Genomic DNA, 18941 nt, shown 5'->3' with positions numbered 1-18941 from the left:
GGAGTTTAAAACAAATTCCAACAACAATTACTCACAGGCAACTGTGGTGATGTTCTTTTCAACTTACAAAACTCGATGAGTTCTTAGTTGTTACGTGCTGATAGTTGTTTGCAAATATTTTTGTTCTGTTGTCTCATTTATTTAAAGAGCTCGTTTTTCGATAAAAAAAAAACATCCTTTCAAAAAGCTGAAAAGCCAATTGATAATTCCCTTCGCCGGGATGAAATCATGATATTGGTAGCGATCAGTAAAATTTTGTTCACTATTTTTGGTGGAGAATTTTTGTGACCACTGGAAACATCAAATGTTCAATTACATATGTTTCGGTCAAAACACCTAAATAAATAACACGAAGTTCGGTCAAAGAGTAGCTAAAATTCACGAAATACTTAAAATCGGGAGGTACGTTAAATTGGGGCTATACCAAAACATAGACCATTATTGACAAATTTCAGTGGAGAGGTATTTTGACAGCTAGGAACCTCAAATGGCTAACTTGGTTAAAAACTGTAGCTAAAATCTCCAAAATAACGAATGTTGGGAGGTACCGTTATGTGGAGGCTATACCAAAACATGGACCTATGTTTACAATTTTTGGTGCAGACGATTAGTCTTCTGGGAACCTCAAATCTCAAATACGAACTGTTATTTTCATTTTATTTCCTATCATTTCGGTCAAAATGTAGTTGAAATTCTCAAAATTAGTTTTGTGAACACTGGGAACCTTAAATGTCAAAGAAAAGGCAGTTCGGTCAAAAGGTAGTTAAAATTCCCAAAATACCTAATGGAGACTAATACCTATATGGAGACTATACGAAAACTTAGACCTGAATTCACAATTTTTTTGTTGGTGATGTGACTGCTAGAAACCTCAAATGGTATATTACTTGTAGTTCGGTAAAAATCCTCAAAATACTGAACATCGGGAGGTACCATGATGTGGGGCCTATACCAAAACATGGATCTATGTTGACAATGTTAAATTACTGGTACTTTGGTAGGATTTGGATTTGGAAATCCTAAAAATACCGAAAATCGGGAGGTATCGCTATATAGGTTTATATCAAAACGTAACAAATACAGTCGGTTGCAAAAATACGGCGTTCTATCTCAATTATTGAGGACGCTAGAGTGATTATCACAGACAGACATGGTTATGTCGACTCAGAATTTTATCCTTATCAAGAATATATATATTTTATAGGGTCGTAAATTATTATATCAATGCTTAACAAACGGAAAAACAAACTTAATATACCTTTCATACTACAGTATAAAAAGGAGCATAGATATTAGTCATTACGGTCTTTTGACATTTTGCCATCATCAGCAACAATTTCGTATTGATTTAAAGCTCACACGTTATACTTACAGGTAATTGCCCTGCATAATGTCGACCAGAAGAAGATACATCCATCATGTAAATAAAATTCCACATATTGTGGTAGCTGAGCATCTTTTTTATATCTCTAATATATGCTATCGGTAACGCAATGGGAACCAATTTAAAGCTCAGAATGTCTTCATTAATATTGGTCAATTTTGTTGAAGTGCCGCCCACCCATCCCTTCTTTGGGAATCATTAGATTAAAATTAAAAAAAAAAAACGAAAAATGTGATAGATTAACATCTATTCAGACAACACAATCGTGTAAACACATATGCCAACCTACTTTGCATCGTTATAAAGGTGACATTTTATTCTTTCATTATCAGGCTTTTCCCGTTATACAAGAGGAGACATTCGTATAAGAATAAAACGTTGACTTCTTCCAACAGATGTTTTTGACCACTCATACTCCTGAATATTATCCGATCATCACATTCTTCCTCTCTGGGACTCGTATCTCCACCCAAAATTTTGTCGTGATTACAATGTTTAGATGGATAGACGGATGGATGGACAAACAAAGCCAGATCGACTTAGCGCGGGGAGACATTCATTTTGCCCCTTTACGTGCGCAAAAAGGATATAAGCAAAACAAAAATAAAAATTGGTTTCAATGTAGAAGTGCAGCAAACTCAGACACCTTAAATCCAAGTTTGACTTCAAAATTGTTACGCCTGAAAATATTTCGTTTGTCGTTTTTCAACAAGAATAAAATCATCAAGTTGGTCAAATACAACATCGCATAATTAAATTTCATTAACTAATCACATTTACTTATTTATTCATCTATAACAATTAACAATCACAGTAATTCCGAATTTATCTAATAAGCATACGAGATGAGGGGAGAAGCGAAAGAAGTTTTGACGACAGCTGGGCCAGCAACAACGGGAGCGGGAACGGCAGCCTTGACGACGGGAGCAGCGGCGTAGGCAGCTGGGGCAGCATAACCGAAATGGGCGGGGGCAACAGTCTTGACTACTGGGGCAGCAGCATAGGCAGCTGGGGCGGCATAGGTGAAGGGAGCTGTGGCGTAGGCAGCCTTGACAACAGGGGCAGCAGCAGCATAGGTGAAGGGAGCAGGGGCAACAGTCTTGACCACAGGGGCAGCGGCATAGGCAGCTGGGGCAGCATAGGTGAAGGGAGCGGTAGCATAGGCAGCCTTGACTACGGGAGCAGCAACGGCAGCCTTAACAACGGGAGCGGCAGCTACCAAAGGTTCACGACGGACAACAGCGTTGAAACCGTTGATGGGGTCAGAGGTGTAGTCAACAATGCGTCTGTAACCATCAGCATCATTCAAGGAGTATTGGCCTTGAACGAAACCACCATCACGGGTTTCAACAGCGGTCTTGGAGTCACCAGAGATGGCATCCTTAACATCATAACCGTAAGAGTATTGGGGATGGGGATCGTATTCTTCGAATTTAGCAACAGCGGCCAAGGGAGTAGCTGGAACAACACCGGCGCTGGCAACAGCTACGAGAGCAGCGAACAAAGTGACGAACTAAATGAAAAAAGAAATAATATTAGAAACCGTTTTACAAGATATAAGATAATTAAGACTCACTTTGAATGCCATTTTAATAAAGCTTAGATTGGGTTCTCTTGACCAAAAGTGGAATTGAACTGTACGGATTGTAAAACACGCATTGTCTTTTATATTCAATAAACATTAAGAAAATAAAAACAAAACAGAAATAGTCATCGCCTATGTTTATAATAACATAAAAGTGTAACATTGAACCGGTGCTTCTGAACGTGAATTGAATATTAATTCAAGAGGAAAATTAAATCCAACAAAACAATGAATGAATTCTTCAGTGGGAAACAAAAAAATGGAACATGCAGGGGGAATGACATTTCCTTACAAATAGCTTATCGATTTGTTGAAATTAATAAATTGGTACACAAAAATATTCAGGTAATATACACTTTAATACGACCAGAATATGCCTCATAGAAATAATGGTATATTTGGACGAAATCCGTTTCAGACAATTTGGAGTTGATTTAGCCATGTCCGTCCGTCTGCCTGTTTGGCTAGTTTGAGCGCACGATAACTCTCGAAGGGATAAACCGATTTGGTTAAAATTTTGGGTCTCGTAATAATTTATCCAAACTTAGTTTAAGTTCCAGGATAGACAATATCGGTCTACTTTTTCGCTAAGATGATGCTCACTAGGGTTGTGACTTTTTGACATTATTTCTCAAAAATGACTCCTGTTGCACGAATGGATGGTTTTTTACCTATTAATGACTAGTATAATTTTTATTCAACTTAAATTTAAAAAAAGGTCCCGCGCAAACTCCTTTTATTTTTTATAATAAAGGGTGTTTTTTAAGCTAGATAGAACTTTAAATTGTAAAAAGTAACACAAAAAATTAAATTTTGATGAAACTTTTTTTATTTGTTTCGGTATACTCTGACGCTTGAACAACGCTACGAAATTATCCAAATTTACTTTGAAAATCAGTCGTCGATTCGCGCAACTTATAGACGACTTCGTCATTTGTATGGCTTACAGCGATGAGGCGCATTTTTGGCTTAACGGGTTTGTTAATAAGCAAAATTGCCGCATATGGAGTGAGACCAATCCACAAGAGACCCTACAGACTCCATTACATCCAGAAAAATGCACCGTATGGTGCGGTTTTTACGCTGGTGGCATCATCGGACCTTATTTCTTCAAAAATGAGGCCGGAGCTCGCGTTACGGTCAATGGAGATCGTTACCGCACCATGATCAATGATTTTTTGTTTGAAAATATGAATGACATTGATCCGGAGGAGATGTGGTTTCAACAGGATGGCGCTACGTGCCATACGACGAACGCAACCATCGACTTATTGAAATCAAAATTTGGCGATAAGTTGATTTCGAGAAGTGGACCTGCCAATTGGCCTCCAAGGTTGTGCGATTTGACACCTCTCGATTATTTCCTGTGGGGCTACATGAAGTCACTGGTTTATGCTGATAAACCAGCAACAATTGATGCCTTGGAGGCCAGCATTGTTCGTGTTATTCGTGACATACGGCCAGCAGTGCTCGAAAAAGTGGCCAAAAATTGGACGTCCAGAATGCACTTCGTCAAGAACAGCCGCGGTGCCCATATGCCCGAAATCATTTTCAAATGTTAATGTCACGTATTGATCTTTCGAATAAAAAAAATTTTATTACATTTTAATTTTTTGTGTTATTTTTTACAATTTCAAGTTCTATGGGGCTTAAAAAAAACACCCTTTATATGAAATAAATTTAAATATAATATAACATGATATATATGGTATAATACGACGATAAAATTAGTGCGAAACAAAAGGTTATGTCATTTTAGTTATGTCGTGTGCCCCTATACCTTGTTTTCAGTGACTTCAAAAAATGTTCAAATGTTCTGAAAAATAAAAACTTTAAAAGCTTTTTTTGCTGAAGCTTTTTTATCGAATCAGTTTATAATTAAGATTTTAGGTAATCTTAGGTAAAAACTCATCAAAATATCATCATAACCCTAGTGCGCACGTATAACTTTTGGAAGAACATGCCAGGAAGCATGGACTTGTCCATGGAAAACATAATATCGCTGTAAACAGGACCACAACAGCATCGTCATGCATACATTTCCAAAGGATCTTCGAATAGATCCTAAACTGCACTTAGACACAAATGTTGAACTTTTGTGGGGGAGGTATCATAAAGAGCGAACCAATATGAGCCATTTTAGGAGTTAAACTAATAATAAAGATATCGGACATATCATTTTAGTGGCATTTTTAAATATTGGGGGAAGTACCGGATATTGTGGACCGGTATTGCCTTCGAACTGAAACTAAGTTTGGACAAAATATGACGAAGGCCAAATTTTGGACCAAATCGGTTGATCAGTTCGAGAGTTATCGTGCTCTCCAGCCACTACATAGGGTGCCATAGGGGTTTTTTACACATTTCGGGCTGTTTTCTCAAGAAGTATGGACTTGCCCTTAAAAAATTTTATCGTCGTAATTGAGACAGCGAATGCAACTTGCTTCATCAAAAATCGAAGTGATCCCAGAGAAGGTCTTAAAGTGAACTTATCCAATATAGTCCATATTCGAACCTGATGTATATCTGGTGAATGTGGTATTTCTACATTTGGCCGCATTTACCGCTATTCCCCATTTTTTCAGCCAATTTTCAAGAGAACTTATATGCGATTGTAACTGGTTAGTTGTAATTACGTGGTCTGCGTGGATACTAACGAATGCAGTATCGTCTGCGAACGTAGATGTCTGTGTGCATTTTGTTGTAGGCATATCCGATGTTAATATAACGTAAAGTATGGGACTAAGTATGCTTCCCTGAGGAACCCCACCCTTTATCTTTTTAGGGGTTGAAAGTATTCCTTTGTCTTTTACTTCAAATGAGCGAACTGTTAGGTAATTTCGAAATATTTTGTGAGTGTTTTTGGTAGTAATTTGTATAAAAGTCCTTCATGCCATACCCTATCGAAGGCTCGAGAAATATTTATGTATAGAGCCGTACAGTACTGCTTCTTTTCGAAAGCTTCGCTGATGTAAGTGACTATGCGATGCACCTGTTGTATTGTGCTATGGTTTTTCGAAAACCAAATTGGTGATCGGGTATTATATTGCATGTATTTTGTAATTTTCAATAACAGGGTTGATTCAAACAAATGTGATAATATAGACAGAAGACTTATTGGACGGTAAGATTTTACTTGTATTGGGTATTTTCCAGGTTTTAGTATCATGACTATTTGCGATTTCTTCCCGGAGAGTGGAAAATATCCAGTTGGAAATATACTATTGAATGTGAATAAAACGTTTTTAATACAGAATATGGAAGTTCTTTAAGCATTTTTGCAGCATTTGTACCACTCCTGTAGATTTTTTTGCCTTCAGGTCCTTTATGACCCTTTCAACATCCGCATTGATAAACGCATTGGTTTTGTAATAAAATTATTTATCACCGGTTCGCTTATTTCTGATGAGCCGCTGTTTGGAGTAACTACTGATTCTAGATACGTAGCAAAGGTGTTAATTTTTTCATTTGTATTTTTGCCCAATTTCCATTAGGAAGACGAATGAGCGTTTCACGTTGAATGGGTCCCTGCATATTTTTGGTCGCTTTCCACAAGCTGTAATCAGATCTTTCAGTTGGATCTAATTTCTCCAAGTAATTCTTAAGGTTTCGTTCTTCCAAGGCTTTCAAAGTATTATTCAGTTTTTTTGCAGCATCTGACCAAAAAGGAAGCAAACACAATAATTATGCCGTATAAAAAATATATTGCTTTTGTATCATGAGTTTGCTTCAAAATACGTAGGATCTGAAAGTTCTGTAATGTGTTGTAGGTACCCGAAGGACAGGACCGTTATAGTCCATATTCCAAACTGTTAAATGACTGGATAAAATAATAAATCTTGCGAATTTGCCATTTTAGTTGGTGTCATCAGAGTTTCTTGGAGCTTTTAGACCATTATCTCAGGTTGTATGGACTTGCACCCGAAAAAATTCTACCATCGTAAAGGGGATCACAAGCACAACCTGCTGAAAAAATTACTCCTTTCCCGAGTTATCGTTCAAACCATTTTACTGGAGGTACCCGAAATAGTGGACAAATATGGTCCATCTTTGTACTTAAACTATGTTTGTGCAAAATTTTGTTCGAATCGGGTGATCCATTCGAGAGTTATTGTGCGCACCACCAACCAGATAGACGGACGCACAGTGCTAAATCGACACGAAAAAATTTGACCAAGTATGTGGTCAAAACCCATTATGTCGATGAGACACATTTTTGGTCGTATTATTTATCCTTCCCTCTCTAGCCTATAAAAACAAGTAAAAACGCGGCCAGTACGGCCAGGCCTTGGATCCTTACCAACAACGAAAATACCGAAAATTGGGAGGTGCCGTTCTAGAGGGGCAAGCCCCCTTGGAGTAATAGGAACTTCTCTACCAAATGATATAGAACTGTGTTAAATATTGCAAGGTGTATCTTGATTTCAACAGACAGACGGACGGTGGACGGACAGGCAGTGGAACATCGTAATTTCGACTTCGAATCTTATGGTGATCATGAATATATAGGGCCTTCGTCGAATATTTTGATGTGTTACCAACGAAATGACATATATAATTAAACAATTTGACGGAATATGAATTTGAAATAAATTCGCTAATTATTTTGATAATTTGGATATATGTTGCGTGTTTCAGGGTATCAAATAGTCAGCTCCCCCCGACCTTTATCCTATCCTTTGAGCCAATCGGACTCCGCTATGAGAAAGAGGTCCAATATCCTTTTTTAATGTGAGTAAAGTTTACATTGGTCTATTCTGGTTTGTTCATGGGAATTACAGCTTCTAACATCATGTCACTAATATAAATGCTAAGTATACCAGAAGTCATTGCTGATTCTACGCGAACAACTTCATAGAAATGAAAATTTCCAACATTTTAATTAAATTAATTCATCACATAACTTTATTCAGCTTTAACAACTAACAATCACAGCCATTTTTATTTAATCTAATAAGCATAAGAGATAAGGGGAGATGCGAAAGAAGTTTTTACAACAGCTGGGCCAGCAACAACTGGAGCGGGGACGGCAGCCTTGACGACGGGAGCAGCGGCATAGGCAGCTGGGCTGGCATAAGTGAAAGGAGCAGCGGCATAAGCAGCCTTAACTACTGGGGCAGCAGCGGCATAGGTGAAGGGAGCTGGGGCAACGGTTTTGACTACAGGGGAGGCAGCATAGGCAGCTGGGGCAGCATATGTGAAAGGTGCGGTAGCGTAGGCAGCCTTGACAACAGGGGCAGCAGCGGCATAGGCGAAGGGAGCAGCAACGGCAGCCTTAACAACTGGAGCGGGAGCAGCAACGACGGGAGCAGCTACGGCAGCCTTTACAACGGGAGCGGCAACAGCAGCTACCAAAGGTTCACGACGAACAACAGCGTTGAAACCATTGATGGGATCGGAAGTGTAGTCAACAATGCGTCTGTAACCGTCAGCATCATTCAAAGAGTATTGACCTTGAACGAAACCACCATCACGGGTTTCAACAGCGGTCTTGGAATCACCAGAAATTGCATCCTTAACATCATAGCCGTAAGAGTATTGGGGATGGGGATCGTATTCCTCGAATTTAGCTGGAAGAACACCGGCGCTGGCAACAGCTACCAGAGCAGCGAACAAAGTGAGGAACTAGAAAAATAGAATAATATGTTAATATACATTATGTATGGAATATTGTTAGATTTTTATCCATTTTGTCTTGTTCGATTAATTCTTACTTTGAATGCCATTTTGATAAGGTTTAGGTTGGATTGATATGCTCTAAATACCAAAGGTAGATATGAACTGTGTTTTCTGTTGAGCACAACTTGATTTTTATATGAAAAGACATGAGCACTTTGCTAAATCAATTGACGCTCAAGCTGCCACAAAATTGTAGTAGTTGTAAATGAAAAAACTGAAGAGCGGAACGTTTATTGAATATTAAGATACTAATTCTGTTACCATTAACTTAACGGTATTAAATGGTTAGTCATTAGATATGCACATAGATCAATGCCCAAATAAGAGTTTTTTTTGTAAAATATGTGTAAGAAATTATTGAGCTGCATTTTTATTCTTTTCCATTTTATGCAGTCAATTTTATATCTGCGTTCTCAAGGCAAGGTAAGTTTAGTTTATCGAATGGTGGATGTATTTTCATCATGGGGTTTATTATCAAAAGATCCTATAAAGCAATTTATTAAAGGTGTTTTTACTGTAAGATGTGCGTGTAATTAATGCTTATGCGAAAACGAGCAAGGTTATCTTTTAACGGATACGAGAACCAATAAGGTTATAGAAACAATTTCTTTATATTCAGAAGTAACAATGTACAAAACTACACCTTTTTCAGATGTAATTCGAAACATTTTAGTTGTAATTCGTAACATTTCATTTGTAATTCGAGAATTCTACTTGTAATTCGTAACAATCCATTTGTAATTCCAATTATTCCATTTGTAATTCGAATTATTCTATTTGTAATTCGAATTATTCTATTTGTAATTCGAATTATTCTATTTGGAATTCGAATTATTTTATTTGTAATTCGAATTATTCCATTTGAAATTCGAATTACAAATGGAATAAATCGAATTACATATGGAATAATTAAAATTTCAAATGGAATAATTCGAATTACAAATGGAATATTTCGAATTACAAATGGAATAATTCGAATTACAAATGGAATTCTCGAATTACAAATAAAATGTTACGAATTACAAATAGAATTTTCGAATTACATCTGAAAAAGGTGTAATTGATGAGGGATATTTTTGCCATTGTTAAAAAATTGATGCTGCCTGGTTTGGCAATCGAACCCGGTCATTCAGCGTGCAAGGCAGGTGTGCATATCATTCCACTATGGTGGCACCCGTAATTTAGAAAAACAAAAACAAGTGATGTGATACCCTACACTACTACCGCTGGAAATTAGCTTTCGGCAAATCAAAATTTCTTTATGAAACTAATAAACTTATTGTAAGAACCGTATCACGCCAAGCTTAAATAACTCTGTATAACAAAATTATATTTTTTATACCCCCAATTTCAAACGGGCAAAATGTGCCTCATCGAAATAATGGTTTTAGACCACAAGTAGGTTTGGACAAAATGTGTTTTAGACAATTTGGAGTTGATTCAGCCAATTTCAAACGGGCAAAATGTGCCTCATCGAAATAATGGTTTTAGACCACAAGTAGGTTTGGACAAAATGTGTTTTAGACAATTTGGAGTTGATTCAGCCATATACGTCCGTCTGTCTGTCTGGCTGGTTGGAGCGCACGATAACTCTCGAACGGATCTACCGATTCGGTCCAAAATTTGGCTTTCGTAATATTTTGTCCAAACTTAGTTTAAGCTCGGAGATGGGTTACATCGGTCCACTCCTTCCGGCACCTCCCCCCCAAGACTTCGGAAATGTTCTGACAATTTGTGCGCACGATAACTCTTGAAGGGAGTAACTGATTTGTTCCCTACTTTGCACATCGTGAAAATTCTACTAGACTTAGATGAGGTTCCAATATGGACCCAATCCGTCCACTCCTTCGGGTACCTCCCACACACAACCCGGAGCAACCCGGTTAAGGGTCCATATTTTTGTTGGTTCATAAACCCAAAATTTTCAAACCCCCTAAAATATATCACCAATATTTTTCAAAATTTAACATAGTTGACGCCAAGGTTTACCCTTTCAAAATACGCGACTTGTGATTGTATATTATACAAATTAAATATTTTTGGATAAAATGAAATGTTTTTGGACGTGGCAAAAAATATTGGCCCTAAAAGATAATTTGCGTGGAAGCTGTGGCAATATTTATGTTAAAAAATGGGTAAAAATGGGTGGAAGCCAACATGTCTTTTTTTGTTTTCTCTCGATTTGTGAGTAAACCACACTTCTCTCGATTTTCCTGTCAAAGTAAAAGTAGAAGCAAACTAAATAAGGATCATCTCACTAATGTATTACTTTTCAAAATTTAAACTGCTTCTACCATAAAATGATGCTGACATTTTGAAGCCAGATTTACAGTGTTTTTTGAATTTTTGTTCTAATTTCATTCCGCATACAGGTTTTTCAAAAAATCATATATAGGATTGTAGTACTTGCGGTTCTTAGTTATTTGATACTTATATTGTGCATGTAGTCTGCACAGCTTCATAGAAATCTGCATCCAAATGCAGAAATTTTGTGCGAACATTTTTCTAAAAATCATATTTTTCGGGTCTAATATTTGCAATTGTCTCTAAAATACCTCGTACTCCATTGCACATTTTGTTTTTTACGGTCCGGATCCAAAAAATCATTACTCGTGAAAATCCATCTACTAAAACGGCATACTATGAAAAAGCGAAAGAAAAGAAAAACAACCCCCTCTAAAGTTGACGAACCCCGCAAACGTTTTAAGGACCATGATCTGCGAATCTGCACCTGGAATGTTCGCACTCTTTATAGAGAAGGTGCAGTCTTCGCATTGGCAGACGTACTTGAAAAGTACAAGGCCGATATTACTGCCACACAGGAAATACGATGGATTGGGAAAGGCGTCACAACAACACCTAAAGGTGACGCACTGTATTATAGCTGCCATGACGTAAAGCATGAGTTTGGTTGCGGATTTGTAGTTAGTCGGAGACTAAAACATGTGGTATCCAGCTTCACTCCAGTGAATGGAAGACTTGCTGCAATTCGCATAAAAGCTAAATTCTTCAACATCAGCTTTATTTGCGCTCATGCTCCCACTGAAGAAAAAGACGAACAGACCAAAGATATATTTTACGAGCGCTTAGAAGAAACATATGACAGTTGCCCTGCCCATGACATTAAAATCATTCTAGGCGATTTTAATGCCAAAATTGGAAAGGAGAATATCTTTGGCCCAACAGTCGGGAAATTCAGTCTCCACAGTGAAACATCTGACAATGGTATGAGACTGATAGACTTTGCAGCTGCAAAAAACATGGTAGTTAGCAGTACCAGATTTAATCATCTCGATATTCATAAGGGCACCTGGCTGTCTCCAGATCAGAAAACAAGAAACCAAATTGATCATGTTGTGATAGATGGAAGACATTCATCGAGCGTGTTGGATGTACGATCGTTCCGAGGCGCAAACATTGATTCGGACCACTACCTTGTTGCAGCAAAGGTACGCACCCGCTTAAACGTAGCAAACAAAGTACGAACAGACACAACACGAAAGTTAGACATCGGTAAGCTGCAATCACAACAGATAGCCACAGCATATTCCACTCAACTAGCCTAATTGCTTAATCAAAGCCCTCCTCATCCCGATAACATATCAGCGCAATGGCAAATCATTGCCCACTCCATGCAAACAGCCGCAAAATCCATACTTGGATACCAGAGACCTCCACCAAGGAATCCATGGTATGATGAGGAGTGTCGTGCTGCCACCGAAGAGAAAAATGCGGCATATAAGGCTACTTTACAATCCGTAGCAACGCGTAGCGCACGAGAGAGATACAGGGAGAAAAGGAGAGAGGAAAAACGTCTTTTCCGCAGGAAAAAGAGAGAGATGGAAAAGCGGGAGTGTGAAAAAATCGAGATGTACAGGAGCCAGAATGAAGTCCGAAAATTCTACCAAAGAGTCAAGCATCAAACTGATGGCTTTGGTACAGGCACATCCTCCTGTAGAGACCAGCAAGGTAATTTGGTAACTGATACAGATAGTGTACTCAGGATATGGAAAGAACATTTTTCAAATCTGTTGGTATCCAATAGCAGCGAAGACGACGAAGATACCACAGTCCCAATCCCAGAAGATGGTATTAAATGTATACCGCCCAGCCAAGATGAGGTAAAGACAGCAATAAATCGGCTGAAGAATAATAAGGCAGCAGGGGCCGATGGCTTACCAGCCGAGCTGTTCAAAACCGGAGGCGACACGCTGATAAGGTGTTTTCATCAGCTAGTTAGCACCATCTGGCAGGAAGAACGAGTACCCGACGATTGGAACCTGAGTATCCTGTGCCCCGTCCACAAGAAGGGAGATAAGACTGTATGCTCTAACTATAGGGGCATAAGTCTACTCCCTATTGCCTACAAGATCGTGTCAGGGATATTGTGCGAACGACTAAAGCCAATGGTCAACGAGATTATTGGACCATACCAATGCGGCTTTAGACCTGGCAAGTCCACCATTGACCAGATATTTACCCTGCGGCAAATCCTGGAGAAGACCCAAGAGATGCAGATCGACACCTACCACCTTTTTGTCGATTATAAAGCAGCCTTCGACAGTCCGCTGCGCTCAAAGGTATTCCAAGCCATGTCTGAATTTGGTATTCCCGCAAAGCTTTTCCGGCTTTGTAAAATGACTTTAACTGACACGAGGTCCTCAGTTAAAATAGGAAAGAACCTCTCCGAAGAGTTTGGTACCAAAAGAGGTTTCAGACAAGGAGACAGCCTTTCGTGTGATCTCTTTAACATCCTGCTGGAAAAGGTTATACGAGAGGCAAACGTCAAAAGAAGTGGCACAATCTACACCAATAGTCACATGTTACTTGCTTATGCTAATGATATAGACATCATAGGCCGATCAGTAAAAGAAGTAACTGATACCTTTATGAAGGTCGAAGGAGAATCTGCTAAAGTGGGTCTGGCGGTAAACGGTGAGAAGACCAAGTTGATGGTGTCGACGCGCAATGCGTCCATTGAGCTCGGACCGACTGTGGAAGTTGGTTCATATAGTATTGAGGTAGTAAAAGACTTCGTCTACCTCGGCACCTCCGTAAACACAACAAACGACATTAGTTGTGAAATAAAAAGGAGAATTGTATTGGCCAACAGATGCTACTTTGGTTTAAGTAAGCAGTTTAAAAACAAAGCCACATCTCGTCAAACAAAAATAACGCTCTACAAAACACTGATACTACCCGTGCTGATGTATGGCTCCGAAGCCTGGGTACTTCCGCAAGCAGACATGGCAGTGCTTGGTGTGTTTGAGAGAAAAATTCTTCGAAAGATCTACGGACCAATCTGCGTTGACGGCGAATATCGACGTCGCATGAACCACGAGCTGTATCTGCTGTACAACGACATCAATATTGTTAAACGTATCGAGATGCAACGATTGCGTTGGCTAGACCATATCATAAGAATGAGCGATGATGACCCCGCTAAAAAGGTGTATAAACACAGACCGCTTGGCGGTGCACGCAGAATTGGCAGGCCAAAGAATAGATGGCGCAAACAAGTGGATGATGAGATGAAAAGGCGCGGTATTTTCTTAGTTCGGCCTATAGAACAAATGTTCTGTAATGGGCCAGCTAAGTAAGAAAGTAAGTAAAACGCGAGTTACGATAAATTCCAAAGTAGAAAAATTACCTAAAATTGTTTTTGAAAATATCGCGTATTTTATCGCGTTTTCTGCGGATCGTTTCCACTGCAATGAAAAAACTAGTGTAGCATCTTCGTTTTGCGGACACAGAGATTTGAAAACTTCACTGATAAGGAAGCTTCGTTCATTTTATCCCAAAAAATAGTGTGTGATGCTACATCACGGTTCTTGATTGATCGCCTTCAAATAGATATATATCGATGTAGATTTTCATGGTGGACACTGAAATCGGATGCGGACAAAAATTGTATTCACTTTGCACAAATTAGCGATATTTTATAGGTTTTTTAATGATAAGATGCAGCCGATGCTACATCTTAGAGTCCAAATTATATTTCGACAAATATATACAACTTAATAGATATGATCTTGCTGTAAATGAAAATTACATGATAATTACGCGATTTACACGTATTTTAAAATGCATATACATTAAAATGGGTTATTTGACCTCTATTTCCATTTCAGAAGCTTCGAGATATATCCTCATCAACCCAATTACCTTCCCTAACTTTAAAGCTTTAATACGAATGTCAATAAAACAAAATCCGTCTATTTTATTGGGAGATTTAAGCTAAATGAAGGAAGTATTCCTATAGATTTTTCCAAAATGTTATACTACATAATGAATGTGAAAAAATATTTTTTCAAACAAAAAATAATTTTTTGACCAAAAAATGTGCTTATTTTGCCTGTAACATCGAAACTATAACACCAATCTGTATGATTGTAGTCTCATTTGATTCGCCGTGAAGTTATGTAATTTTATGACCACTAAATGGGCCTTAATTTTGAAAAAAGTTGACTTATATTCAATATATTATCAATTTTATGGGCATTCCGCGAATTCTGTGTAACATTTTGCAGGTTTAATGCAGTCTACTTGCCGAAGTCACTTCGAGAAAACTTTTTTGTAACATTTGTGCTCATTAAAATAATTAGTGTTTTTATAATATTTTCTTTGTTAGAAAGCGAAATTAAAGCGCCATAACTTTTGTCCGCAACAACCAAAAATTGGCTCGCGACCAGATTCGTACTGGCTATTTTTTCTATTTTGAAAACCCCTTTAAAATCTGAGTTAAATTTAAAACTTATGTCGGAATTCAAAAGCATAAACTAAAATAACAGACTATTAGAAATAGAACCATATCCTATTTTAAGATGATACATCTGCTGAAGAATGAATTTAATATCGTTATTTTTTATTATTTTGTTTTTAGTCATTTATACTTAGGTATATAGAGAGAAAAAGTAAACAATTGAATTGATTTTATTTATTCACTTCATAAAACACCGTATTTATACCCAAAAGTCACTATACATAATATAACTTTACCTCTTTTATGAAAATCGTTTATAACGACTATCGCTTATAGCGTCCGATTTTGGCCGGTCCCTTGACCGACGTTATAAGCGATTTCGACTGTAATATCTTTAGTAGCTCTTGTTTTTCATATATACACGCAGAAAAATTTATGTTAGAAATATGTTTGGATCCAAACAAATATATGTTTGGATCCAAACATAATATGTTTGGGTCCAAACAAATATATGTTTGCAACATTTTGTAACATATCTCAATTTGGTATGTTTGGGTAAAACATATTTTTTATGTTAGAACATTTTTTTCATGCTTGGAGAGAGGATGTTTGTCAACGAGAGTAATAACAGTGCTCTCGCGGCTGTGGAATGCTGTTTTATAATAAAGAGTTGTGTGTATTGTATAATAGAAGACTTAGAAGCGAAGAAGGGAGCTTTGGTGGCATGTATGCGTCAAACTTGTGTGTTTCTTGTTTTGTTGTTGTTAACAAACTTAGCAGACGAAGAAGAAAAGAAGAAATGATATGAATTGTATGTTTTTTCTTCAGTGTTTTAGTTGCCTTTGTAGAGTCAAGATGGTAAAGTGAGTGAATAAATCAGTGTTTTGTGGTTTCTTAAAGAAATTGTGTTTTTTAGTAAATAAATTCCCAATACATTTTATAATTGAATCGGAAAGTTAAATGGAATTATTTTATTGGTCAAGGAAGAAATCGCATTTAATATTGGTAATTACATACATACTTATGTATATTTGAAATAAGGCATATCCATATTTAATTATTACATTAAATAACCATTTTATTCTAGATGCCGATTGCCCGCTGATGATTTCAACTATGAGGACAATTTGTTTTATTTCACAACTAAGGAGAAGCGTTCAACTACGTTTCTATATATTTTTCCTTTTTAAAAGTGTGACTATTTACAAATTATTTCAATCAGTTTTTCTTTTATTAATGTGTGTTATGTATTTCTTTGGAATTTTGTATGTACCTATGTGTTTGTTGTTCTTTTGCCTTTCAATAAAAAACCACAACATTTGTGTGTATACTATAGAGATAGCCAGTGAGTTCTTACTGAGAGCAAGTGAGCACACATTTTAAAGTGTTTTACATTGAATTTTACGCTCCCTTGCTCTCAGTAAGCGCCCACTGGTGCATGTGTTTGTTTTTTTTTGTGCCTTTTGGGTTTGTATTTTTTTGCACCCAAACATATAAAATTTTTGCACCCAAACATATAAAATGTTTGCACCCAAACATAAAATTGTTTCCACCCAAACATATCTTTGTTTGCACCCAAACATATATATCTTTTCACCCAAACATTAATATCTTTGCACCCAAACATATATTTGTTTCCATCCAAACATATCTTTGTTTGCAGACCCAAACATATATTATGTTTGGGACTGTTGCAAACATATATATGTTTGGGACTGTTGCAAACATATATATGTTTGGGACTGTTGCAAACATATATATGTTTGCTGCAAAATATGTTTGGGACATATGTTAGAGAGAGCGTTTTTTTGCGTTTTATTGATGTTTTTCATTATGAATTCGCCCAGAATATGTTGTGCACAGAAAAAAATACACCCCAAAAATTTCGATTAAAAGCTTTATCACCATATTTTTGTTGAAAGTCGATAAAGTATTTCAAACATATTGGGAAAATATTTATCAAACATGAAAATGTTACTAAAAAGCGACCGATAAACGATTTCAAACAAATAATTCATCGAAATTTGTTTAAGTTTTTAACCAATATTTGTTGTTATAATGGTTTTCAACGTTTGTCACATGTTCTCGCTCTCAAGAGCGAGAGAGAATAACATTTTATGACATAGAGAGATTTTCCGCTACAACAATGTGCTGTGCTGTGTTTGTGTGTGTCGTTGTTATGTTTATTAAAAGCATGGGTATGACCGTTTTGCGGCATGGAGGGTATCTATTTATCTACTTGTTGCCACCGCGAATGTTTGTATGTATACTAAAACTTTGGTTTGTTGTTTTTATGATCCTAACAAAAGAAGAGGGAAAGAAAAAAATGTTTTCTTCGCAAGAAGCATTTATTTTTTAACCAACAGTTTGGTGGTAGTTTGGTTTAGTCGTTCGCTGTGACCAGATCGAAAAGTATGGAAATAAATCAGTGTTTATGTGTGAATAATTGTGTTTATACATTTTATGATTGGAACCAAATTTTGCAATAAAATGGAAAAATCGGAAAAAGAAGAATCGAAATATTTTATTGGACGAAGAAGCAACCGCACGGTAATACCATTTTTTATACATATTTAAAATATGATGCACCTATTTATTACATTTTATTCTATTTTATTTCAGCTGATGATTTTTAATTTAACAAAAGAATTTGTTTTATTTCACAACTAACTAGAAGCGTTCAACGAGATTCCTGTATTTTATATTTAAAAGTGTTTTATTTGCTTTCTTCCATTTAAATTTTAGTGTGACGCTAAATTATTACTTTTGTTAAAAATTGTTTCATTCCGTTTTCTTTAATTTATTTCTTGTGTGATTTATAATTGTGTATGTACCTAGCGTCTGTTGTTTTTGCATTTGGCATTCCATACATTTGAATAAAAAAAGCAACCACCACCATTTATAAATGTGTGTTGTGTATGTATCTATCTTTTTGTGGCTTTTGGGTTTGTATCATCAACAAAATAATTGTAAATATGAACATATTTTTATCGATATTTACTTTGATATTTAACAAACCTTATTATATATGTGACAATTTTTTTATCAAATAAAAATTAAAAAATCGATAAACCTGTTTGTTAATATGAAAAATATTTTATCGCTTGAAAAAAATAAAATTCAAAAAATTTCTTAGTTAATATGAGAATTTCTTTATCAAAATAATTTCTAATGAAAACAACAAACTTTTTATCGACGATTGTCAATATGAACATTACTTTTATCGGCAAAAAATCAAATAAAAATTAATCAGATTTCGGAATTTTTTTTATCAAATGGTTACAATTTTTTTGTGTGCACTCGATTTATCCAGTTTTTGCTATATTTGTGTTGTCATTAACTTTATACGCCAACACATTAGTTTTTCATTTGTTAAAAAATCTCAAGTCGTTTACAAGATCACATTGTTTAGTTCAGGTTGCATCATTTTCAGTGACATTCACTGTACGATGCAATTTATAGAAAATTTTTTTCCATAAGTATGGTAGGTAATTTAGAAATAATAAAAAATAATAATTTCAATTAAATTAATTTATCACATAACTTTATTCAGCTTTAACAACTAACAATCACAGTCTTTCCGATTTTAT

At 36.4% G+C, this 18941-nt stretch overlaps 2 protein-coding genes across 2 annotated transcripts; both read right to left on the bottom strand.

The window, feature by feature from the left end:
• Window positions 1-2213: 2213 nt before the first annotated feature.
• Window positions 2214-3086, bottom strand: LOC141388835 (larval cuticle protein A3A-like). Its single transcript, XM_073959256.1, has 3 exons — window positions 2961-3086; window positions 2430-2897; window positions 2214-2297 (listed from the first exon to the last, which is right to left on the bottom strand). The coding sequence occupies exons 1-3, from the start codon at window positions 2970-2972 to the stop codon at window positions 2214-2216; spliced, it is 564 nt and encodes a 187-aa protein (XP_073815357.1). The 5' UTR covers window positions 2973-3086.
• A 4833-nt stretch (window positions 3087-7919) lies between these two features.
• On the bottom strand, window positions 7920-8695 carry LOC141388834 (cuticle protein-like). Its single transcript, XM_073959255.1, has 3 exons — window positions 8684-8695; window positions 8070-8594; window positions 7920-8003 (listed from the first exon to the last, which is right to left on the bottom strand). The coding sequence occupies exons 1-3, from the start codon at window positions 8693-8695 to the stop codon at window positions 7920-7922; spliced, it is 621 nt and encodes a 206-aa protein (XP_073815356.1).
• Between the last annotated feature and the right edge of the window lie 10246 nt (window positions 8696-18941).

Source organism: Musca autumnalis, unplaced genomic scaffold, assembly GCF_047663935.1.
Source record: "Musca autumnalis isolate F117 unplaced genomic scaffold, ASM4766393v1 scaffold_1, whole genome shotgun sequence".
In the NCBI taxonomy this organism is placed as follows: domain Eukaryota; kingdom Metazoa; phylum Arthropoda; class Insecta; order Diptera; family Muscidae; genus Musca; species Musca autumnalis.
This window is presented reverse-complemented; position numbering and strand designations above follow the sequence as displayed.